The sequence below is a fragment of the Brachyistius frenatus genome, unplaced genomic scaffold (assembly GCF_029030835.1).
Source record: "Brachyistius frenatus isolate BFR_SWC_R1_liver_20210118 unplaced genomic scaffold, ASM2903083v1 Contig_31, whole genome shotgun sequence".
NCBI lineage: Eukaryota > Metazoa > Chordata > Actinopteri > Embiotocidae > Brachyistius > Brachyistius frenatus.
The window spans coordinates 809,484-819,318 of NW_027210630.1; the positions used below are offsets into that span (position 1 = coordinate 809,484).

Below are 9,835 nucleotides of genomic sequence, written 5' to 3' on the forward strand. Positions count from 1 at the left end.
AAATGATTTCTTTCCTTTTTATAGATGTGATGAAAAATCTGGTATACATGGGGAATTAATTTTTTTAAGGAAATAAAATCAGTTGTATGAGTGTCGGTATAATAGGTTTCGCAGATAACCTTTGTTTTTCATTTTGACCTACATTAATGACATTACACACTAGCTACTATAATACCTTCAATCTTTAACAATATGACTTATAAAATAATATATATATATACATATAGGTATTGCATAATGCCGATATATATAATCGGAATAGAAATCTTGCGTTAATCATGTAAACTGTGTTTAGACGAGCCACCGCTAGGTGGCAGTAGTACTGATCGCCACTTCTATTCAGGCCACGAAGAAGAATGGTGTGAACGAGGAAGTCAATATTTTAGAGGAAACCAGCGTAAGCTGTCTTTTGTTTTGTTTTCTCTTTGTTTTTCTGTACCAAATTTGGAGACCTTTTTTTTACCAGCGTAGTCAGATAGATTAGTTCGTAAGTTATAGGTTATCTTATTTGTTTCAATTAAGTTTATTTATTCCCGTAAAAGTTGTCGTTATTTGGTGTTTACTGTGAGTTAGCTTCTGACGCTAACAACAGAGCTAACAGGCCTGAAGGCCATCTGTCCATTGTGTACCCGTCAGTCAGATCCTGTTTGGGTTTTTTGTTTGTTTGTTTGTTTACCGTGCAGCCGGTTTTAAGGTCGGACTTCGTTTGGAAACATTTGATAGCAGTGAACGACGCGCCAAGACCGCTGTCATCCGTTAATCGCCTTGGTAACGTCAACTGTTACCGGGTTTGTATTTTGGTCAGCTGAACGCGAGTGAAGAGAAACCAAAACCACAAGAGAAGATAATAAGGAGGTCGGGATGAGCATGTATGCCCCGCCGGGTTCTGCTGTCCCCGGAGGCCGGAGGAGGAGAGGGGCCACCTCGCTGCCCAAGCAGCCCGAGCGGAGCCTGGTGTCGGCTCTGCCCGGAGCTCTGTCCATCACTGCGCTGTGCACGGCCCTGGCTGAGCCGGCCTGGCTCCGTGTTCACGGGGGCACGTGTCCGAGACAAGAGCTGGGGGTGGCAGATGTCCTGGGATACATCGACCCCAAGCTGATGGATGGTGAGGACCAGCACTGACCCGTTAAAACCCCGCAGCAGAGATTAAATCCAGGAGCTCGCTTGTAATGCTTTTGTGATGTCACTGTCTTCCACCAGATTACTGCGTGAACCCGCAGACCATCTTGCTGCTGAGGGTAATCGCCGCCTTCTGTTTCCTGGGCATCCTCTGCAGCCTGACGGCTTTCCTCTTGGACGTGTTTGGACCCAAGCACCCTGCCCTAAAGATCACGCGCAGATATGCGTTTGCTCATATTCTCACAGGTATTCATATTTCATGCTGGAGTTCTTCTCAGATCTTTTTCATTTTCTAGAAAATGCAATTTGTCAGGTTTGGCTACTTGGAAAATAATTTTTAAAAAAACCAAACAATAATCATCTATTTAAAAAGCACTTTTCCAAACTTGCATTACAACGTGAAATTAAATAAGCTATGCAATCATTTAAAGCAACGAGCATGAACCAAAAAAAAAAAAAATGCAGTTGCAGTGTAAAGTAACAAAAATACGAGAAGGATCACTACGACAAAAAATGAAAGTGGATCACTCCAAACCGGGAAAGGCTCTCCGACAGAAGTATGTTTTTAGAAGAGATTTAAAAGATGTCACTGACCCCCAAAATTATGAGCTGAATTTCATTTAATTTTCAACTCGGGTGTCCGATAGCAAATGCTCAGTCACCTTTAGTTTCAGCCGCCCCCCCGCGGGAACAGGTAGGAGTCCTTTCTCTGGGGATACAGGCTCATGTGCAACAATAAGGTCAAACATGTAGCACAAGGAGGGACTGAAGAGCCTTAGAAGTCACCAGTCAAATTTTAAAATCAATTCTAAAACATACTGGGAGCCGGTGGGCGGAGGCTATAACGGGTGAGACATCTGAGTTCTGTACCAAATTGAGTTGACTGATGGACGTCTAGACGACCCGGGTGAAGAAGATGTTGTGATAGTCTCGGCATGGGGAGATGAAGGCGTGTAAAATGTTCTCTGGGTCTCAAAATGATTAAAAAAAAAATAGATGGTATTATTGAGGTGTTTCTATGACCAAAAAAAAAATGCGATTGCACAAGTTTTGTGATGTAATCCTGGAAATTTGAAGTTGCCGTCAAACCAAATGCCAACATTCTTTTCACCAGGTTTAATGTTCTCCGTGAGTGGGCCAGCAGATGGCAGGATTTGTTGTGCTCCGTGCCAGGAACCGATTACAATAATCTCCGTTTTTGATAAAATTAAACTGGAGATCGTTTTGTGACATCCAAGCTTTTGACATCACACGTGCAGTACTTAAAACCGTTTTCTCTGTCTCCCGTCAGTGCTGCAGTGCGCCACGGTCATAGGCTTCTGCTACTGGGCCTCGGAGCTGATCTTGTCCCTGCAGCAGCAGCACAAAAAGTACCACGGCTCTCTCATATACGTCACCTTCGCCATCAGCTTCTACCTGGTGGCGGGCGCAGGCGGAGCGTCTATTCTCGCCACAGCTGCAAACCTCCTGCGTCACTACCCGACCGAGGAGGAGGAGCAGGCTCTGGAGCTGCTCTCGGAGATGGAGGACAGCAGCGAGACTTTTCCTGCTGATTATGACATTGCCAATCAGTTTCAGCCGCCGCCCGCCTACACGCCCTAACGCCGCCGGACCGGCCTTGCTCACACAATTCTTTCTCGGCACAGCTATTCGCTTGATGGGCAAAAACCCCCACTCTTTATCAAATGGATCTCTTTGCAAATACTCTTGGCAATGAACACGCCGTGTGCACAGTTAGTGCGCAGGTTCCTTGAATGACAGTGCTTGGGTGCATGAAAGCTTTCTTTAGTGGTGACAGAAATTTAGGAGATGATTCTTACTTTCACCACCAAAGTGGTTAGTGATCTGCATGTAAATGGCTTTTAGGATTTGGTCCTTACATGTAAAGAAAACGAAACTGCAAGGAGCGCTCAACACGGTGCATCACGAGTAAACGATGAAACGGCCCCAGCCTGATCAATACCAATTATTGAATCGGGGCTGTTAGTGGTTGTGTTGCTCTTGATTGGACGTGGACGGAGCTTTGTTAAGCGGCATTTTAATTTGATTTGATTTGATTTGATTTGATTTGATTTGATTTGATTTGATTTGATTTGATTTGATTTGATTTGATTTGATTTGATTTGATTTGATTTGATGTGCTTGCCACGTGTTTTATTTTACTGATACATCATAGCTGCAGAAAAACACTAACAAGATTGTTTTAGACATTTTATATAAAATATCAAAAGAACCTTATTTATTGTCCGTGCTGTCTTTTCTTTGTTTTTTGTTTTTTTCCTTTCGCTTTGTACACATCTGTCACTGGTATAGTCTTCTTTGTTCACTTCTGTACTTGAAATAACGAGAAAAATGTCAAAAATGTGAGGCAGGTCTTTGTGGTGTTTTAAAAAGGATCATGGCATGTGTTGTGTGTTGAGAGCTGGCACCCACGGAGGGTCGGAAAAAAAACGTAAGGGTGACGTTTAGTAACCGAAACCTCACGGCATGAGGTGGTCATGTCACGTTCCTTGTTTTGTTTTTTTTTGTTTTTTTTTTTAAAAGAACCCTTATTTGTACTTTGTGATTACCATATGTGAAAGTTTCAGTATGCGTTTCCTATGCATGAGTTCTTTTGTGTGCAGATTTGAAACCCTCAGTCCAAATCTTGCAAGAACATCTCACACGAGGTGCCAGCTGAGGCTTGAAATTTTGACTGATGGTGGTGATTCTAGTTTGTTGTATATTCTTCTGTTGATGCCATTTCCTGCATTTTGTTCCCTCAGAACTGTCACTATAGTTTCGTCACCAGTATGTAAATATTGATCGTTTATACATAAAAAGTGGTCATAATAAAACGAGATGCCATACTTTGCCTCCTGTTTATTGCCTGTAGGGTCACAGTGAATCGTAGGCTCTTCCTTGTCTTCCAAATGCAGGTGGGAGCTCCGGTTTGGAGTCGACAGTATCGTCTCTGGCATTTCCGTCCGACCAAGGTATTTCTGGGTTTAACGTCTAGACGTTGTAGACGCATCATGGCATTACAGAGAGTAAGAGCCTTACAACCTAATGGACTTTAAAGGGCAGACAGTATACCTTGTACTATATAAAGGCATCACTTACACTGCCACCACATGAAATAATACAATACAGTAAGCATTTCCAAAAAGTGCATAAAGATGCAGAGAGTTGTGCGAGAGAAGGTCTACTTCTCATCAGTTAACTGCCTCTAACATATAAAATTGGGTTTTATTCCTGCAAGTTCTCTCCCCCCCCCCCCCCATCTTCACACCCTACCCAAAGTTGAATTCTAATTACGTCAAGATATTTTATGGATTAAACGACATGTTTAGATTCCTTTCCAAAGCTGAAGTCACTCAGTGGCCAAATGACTTAAGTTAATCAGATGAATAAACGAGCTATTTTAAGGGAAGGGTGTTCAAGAGGGGAAGAGGTTTGTCAAGGCAAAGAAGAGGTGGCTCTTCGAAAGGAAACAAAGCTTATGTTGCAACGTCACACGGCCAAACTCTGGTGGTATATATACCGGCAGTCTCAGAGAGACAATATCTCAACCGTCGAAAGTCTTTACAGGTTCCGTGAAAATCTGTTAAGTCACATTTATCCCTCCTGAAACAGTGCGATTGAAGCGAAACCATGCTTGCAACCAGGACTTTGCTTTCAAAACAAACACTGGCTGTTCTCTCTCGCCAGCCTGCCTGCTTTGTTCACCATGGTGACTATGGCAACTGGGGAAATACCAATGTTGCACTGGTAAGTGAAGTTAGATCAATATGGGACCAGTGAAAAGAGGAGACATCAGTGTGGGCATATTTGTGATTTGTGAATCAATGTGTTGCAGGTTTTCTCAGGATGTGGATGGGGGGATGGGACTGATGTCCACGAGGGGGTGTAGTAAGTATCAGTCCTGCTGAGATCAGGGATTTCAAAATCAATGCATTAACATGCATCATCGAGCAGATATGGTAATCTACAACTCTGTCTTCAGCACCATGTACCACCTGAGCCGTAACGGTGCTCGCTTCCAGATGTTTGCTCCAAATCAACAGCAGATGAATGTGATGGACCACATGAAGAAGCAACCTGCCTCTGGCGAGAACCGGTAGACTTGTCAGGAACCACTGATACACCTTCAGATGTGTCCAATGGCTTATCTACTTCACACCTGACTCGTCTACTTCCACAGTTTATGATATTTTCTGACCGTTGCACAGGAACATGATGATGGAGTCGGCACGCTTCAGTCACGGTCAGGGAATGATGCAAATGCAGGACCTGTCCAAGCTGGATGTCAACAGCTTCGATGCCATCATCTTCCCCGGAGGCCACGGAGTCACCAAGAATCTGTGAGGAACAATATAATATCAAGTTATCGCTTTGAGTAGTGTGAAGCAAGGTGAAATGAGATACAGTACAAGCTGGTATGATTTAAAACAAACGGAGAATTAATATCAGTTTATAACTCAACTTCTTAGGTCCTCTTTTATGAAGGATGGCAAAGACTGCAAGCTGCATAATGATGTGGAAAGGGTGCTCAAAGAGTTCCATCGTTCACGGAAGCCCATTGGGTATGTATCATTTAATCAATATTCAGTACTGAAGGGCTGTACAATTATGTACAACTAAACTATCCGAAGTGCCAAACAGTCACTTGAAATTTACATTTTAAATTTGAACATGAGGCCACATTGCAGACTGTCACTGATTTGCCAGATACTTTAAATCTTATTATTTAAAGATTTATTTAAACAATCCCTGTAACAGAATTTGGGACAGTGGAGCAGCTGAAGAAAGGAAAAAGACCACACAATGAATTTGGAACCGTTTGTTAATGTAAATAAAAACAAAGTACAACAGATAGCCTATAAAATGGGCAAAGACAAATGTGTTAAAACATCTAACGGTATCAAAACAGCTCAGTCTATCTGCAAAATATAGAAGAAATTAAAATATGCATAGACAAGGAATTTACTTAATTTAATTTTTAAACTGCACCTAAATCAGAAATAAAACTGTGCCTCATGAGCTGTATGTCAAACCCTTCTCTCGTACTTTGCTGCCTCTTTTAAGAAGCTGTGTGGTGAAAGTCTCAGTGGCAACAGTAGGAAGAGCAGGTGCAGGGGGAAAAAAATACAAAAGTCTTAATCTGCGTGAAAGCATCGTGAAAGCAGCCAGGTAAATCCCAAAACTGGCAGGACATAGTGAAGGCTCCAGTACTGAATGCCCCCGCAGTAATCTGGCAGGAAGCGGCCGGTCCACCGGGTCCTACGGTGGCACGAGGAGGACCGACGAGGTGATGAGGGGCAGCTGTGCAGACAGGGCACAGGGTCAGGTGACGGGACACCTAGTGGCCAGGTGCAGAACGGCAGGTCCAAGGGGGCTCCAGGTGGTGGGATTACAGGAATTAAAGACCTGAGTCGTTGATTGAGGATGAGGAAGAGGAGGATGAAGCAGCTGTCACTATGACAACGTGAGTTCAAAAGGTACGTTGACTTTTGACCGAACGGAGAGTAATCCTCTCCTATCGGCCACTAATGCCTACAAAGAGTTTGGAGCCATTAAAGATGAAGTTACAAAGAACTACTTAGAAGAAAAAAAAAAAAAATTATGACGTTTTAGTTTAATAACAAGTCATAAAAATGTGCAACTCGACATACCCTTTTTCTGTGAAGTCTGTAGGCTATAATCTTCTATTCCAAAAGAATTACAGCAAACTTACTGCTGCGTAACAAGACATTGTGAGGAAGAGTACAAGTGCAAACTGTAAACTTAATTGTTGCTGAATCCATTTAGCTTCTGTATTCTTACAGTGCACACAGATATTTCAGCTGCACAGCAAAATCACCATTACATCATTGAGACTACAAGTTGGCTCTACAGTTGTGTGCAAGAAATCTAGAAACCAAGCGTAGGCCGAAACACTGTTTTCACTTTGTCTGATCAGTTTGTGAGCTCTCAGCTCTGCTAAAATTTATGTTCATAACTCTTGACCATTCCTGCTTTGATTTAACCTTCGTTATATTAAGTTTAGTGTGGGCTCGGCTACTCTTTTGCAACTGAGTTGATGAAAGAAACAACTCCTGGACCATGTTGTCTCCTGTGTCTGCGAAACACTGGTCATGTCCAATTCAGGATCTTAAGCCACCTGATTTGAGGGAACTACTTTTGGATTCATCTATCCAACACATCTGAGTCAGGGCTCCAACCGAAATCTCCTTGGGGTGAACAGTTGAGTGGTAGACTTATTGTTTCTTTGAATTAGGGAGATGTTGTCCATCCAAGTAAACTCCTGCATGCTTTAATTTGATTGTAAATGCTCATAGACACCTGACAGTCTGTAATCCTGCCTCATTGTGTGACACATAACAGTGTAACCAGATCGTTATGCTGGGAAAGACTTTCTTTTTCAAGCCTTGAGCGTCTCCTGTCCTGACACTGCAGGCAATTATTCTCACACCCTGATTTACCTTGACGAAAACCTCGACCAATTGTCTTCTCCGGTTCCAGACTGGCTAGCACGGCTCCTATGATGGCCTGCCGTGTGCTGCCCAGCATCGAGGTGACCATGGGCTACGAGAAGGACGACAATACCCGCTGGGGCAACTGGCCCCACACAAACATGGTACAGGCTGTGAAGGCCATGGGTGCTCGGCACAATGTCCGTGAGCCATATATATCCTTTCAGGGGTCTGTGTTCACGGTAGATGTTAGTTTAAAAAAAAAAAAAAAAAAAAAAAAAATCGATGTCCATTTTGTCATTGCTTTTATTGTGAAAGAACTCCTGCTTTGACCTTAACCCTTTCTCTCACGAAGCCTACGTGGATGAGAAGAACAAAGTGGTCAGCACTCCCACCTTCATGTGGGAGACAGAGTATCACTATCACTACATATTTGATGGTATTGGAAACATGGTCAAACATGTCATGCGCATGTCGACCAAGTGAGGTGGCATTTTTAAATAGAGGAAGTTGGCGTTGACATGCAACGTACACGTGTGTATTGTGACGAGTTCTGACCTGAAATAATAGAAATGCTTTAGGTTAAGAGCAAATGGCTTGTTGTGTGTACTTGGTGGTTCATGTGGCGTGTGTAGTATGTGAGCCAAATAATTTGTGAGTCCAGATAACATCAACACAGAGCAGATCTGCACATCTCAGCGGCTCCTGGGTCATTTATGAACTGTAATGCATGTTTTCACCTAAAGACATACTTTCTTAAGCATGACAGGCAGGGAGAAATTCATTCTGCCTCCTCAAAGTGACAAGTCAGCCAAATCACTGATGAAAACCCAGTTGTCACAGTTTTGGCGCTACATGTGTTGCAGCTTTGTGGCCGTGAAAAAGCACCAAAACAGTTCAACTGCAAACTTAAGATGGACAAAACAAAGATGTGTCTTTGGTCTCAGGCAAAACCAGTGAAGATCTCCATCTTAGACATACAGGAACTCGTGTTTTTCTCTCTGACTCCAGTTTCATAAAAAAGAGATGTTAAATGCTTGAAATAAACACAAATGTTGTGAGCAGCGTCTGGTAATGTTGTTCAGTGTTTGTCACACCTACTGCAGCCCTGAAGAAAAACTGACTCAGCTCTCTCCAGAAGTTTAGCTCCCTGCTTCACAGGTTGAACTACAGGAAGCGGAGGATGATAATGTTCTCACTTTCATGCTCCAATGCATGTTAGCAGTGTATCAGTAAGCATGGTCACGTTAGCTTTTTTTTTTTGCTCAAATCGCTACAATGCAGCCTGACAGATGCCCTAACATGGCTGTAGATTATTCGATATTTGATTATTTTCTTTGTGAAAAAAACACATCAAGTAGACATCATTGATCCAAGCAGAGTATGTTTGTATGTCTCATGTCTGGAGAGTATCTTCACAGATTGGCAGGACAGAAAGGCCTTAAACCCCCTTTAAGCCTGGTACCTGGAGAAAGGAGAGACATACACAAGTTTAAATAAGACAGAGGATAAAAAGAAGGACGAGATGAATGGGGATGGGAAAAGGGAGGGATGAAACAGGAGGGTAAATGGATGGGAAAGGGAAAAAGTGAGGCTGGGAAAGACCTGGAAATTAAGAAAAAGCAACTATATTTTTCGATGTCACACTTTTCCACAAAGCACTGAAAAAAAAAATCAACAATCTCTCCATATGGTACATTCGGAATAAAACCATTTATTCATTACAAACATATAAAAATGACAAAAACAACCAGGTGGTAAGATATAAAAATTTTCAGTTTATACAAAGCTTTCAAAGCCATCGTCAGAAAATGCATACTCACTCCACATGAGGATTTTCATCTGGGTTATTTCACTAAATATAATACAAATGTTGACTGTTCCCAAAAGTACAGCTACAAAGATCTCCTTTAAATCTCTGTTTGTCAGGTGACGTACAAAAACAAAAAACCTGCGTCGTCACATTTCAGTAAAAAACAAAACATGTAGGCCAATGGGCACAAAATTCATACCGACAGACTTGTAATTCAAAAACAGAATCAGAAGTCGATGAAATATTCACAGTGCTGCCTTCACATCAATGATGTGAATTGTAAACATTTTTGCATATTGTAAATCACCTCAATAAATATACAAAAACACTCATCATGTGAGTAAAACCTTTGTAAAAAAAAACAAGAAACGTGTTCAATAATTTGCAATCCTCTAATCAGTTTTGTTTGATTACGAGCCTCACAGTGTCACTCCCACCAGTGTGCGCA

The 9,835-nt window shown here is 42.2% G+C and overlaps 2 protein-coding genes across 2 annotated transcripts; both read left to right on the forward strand.

The window, feature by feature from the left end:
* The first annotated feature begins 330 nt into the window (after nt 1-330).
* Nucleotides 331-3,197, forward strand: tmem127 (transmembrane protein 127). The gene is made up of 3 exons (XM_069699741.1): nt 331-1,105; nt 1,201-1,365; nt 2,411-3,197. Exons 1-3 carry the CDS (start codon nt 862-864, stop codon nt 2,719-2,721), a joined length of 720 nt encoding a protein of 239 aa, XP_069555842.1. The 5' UTR covers nt 331-861; the 3' UTR covers nt 2,722-3,197.
* A 1,513-nt stretch (nt 3,198-4,710) lies between these two features.
* Nucleotides 4,711-8,763, forward strand: gatd3l (glutamine amidotransferase class 1 domain containing 3, like). The gene is made up of 7 exons (XM_069699742.1): nt 4,711-4,869; nt 4,958-5,010; nt 5,105-5,218; nt 5,331-5,462; nt 5,592-5,684; nt 7,624-7,789; nt 7,926-8,763. The coding sequence occupies exons 1-7, from the start codon at nt 4,753-4,755 to the stop codon at nt 8,058-8,060; spliced, it is 810 nt and encodes a 269-aa protein (XP_069555843.1). The 5' UTR covers nt 4,711-4,752; the 3' UTR covers nt 8,061-8,763.
* Nucleotides 8,764-9,835: the final 1,072 nt, after the last annotated feature.

What these genes read in the sequence shown, in the direction of transcription:
- gatd3l (XM_069699742.1), top strand. Translation starts at nt 4,753, where the DNA reads ATGCTTGCAACCAGGACTTTGCTTTCAAAACAAACACTGGCTGTTCTC. An exon ending in CGTTCACGGAAGCCCATTGG is followed by an intron (nt 5,685 to 7,623) that starts GTATGTATCATT and finishes CTCCGGTTCCAG; the next exon opens with ACTGGCTAGCACGGCTCCTA. An exon ending in ACAATGTCCGTGAGCCATAT is followed by an intron (nt 7,790 to 7,925) that starts ATATCCTTTCAG and finishes CCTTTCTCTCAC; the next exon opens with GAAGCCTACGTGGATGAGAA.
- tmem127 (XM_069699741.1), top strand. Translation starts at nt 862, where the DNA reads ATGAGCATGTATGCCCCGCCGGGTTCTGCTGTCCCCGGAGGCCGGAGG. An exon ending in CGACCCCAAGCTGATGGATG is followed by an intron (nt 1,106 to 1,200) that starts GTGAGGACCAGC and finishes GTCTTCCACCAG; the next exon opens with ATTACTGCGTGAACCCGCAG. An exon ending in GTTTGCTCATATTCTCACAG is followed by an intron (nt 1,366 to 2,410) that starts GTATTCATATTT and finishes GTCTCCCGTCAG; the next exon opens with TGCTGCAGTGCGCCACGGTC.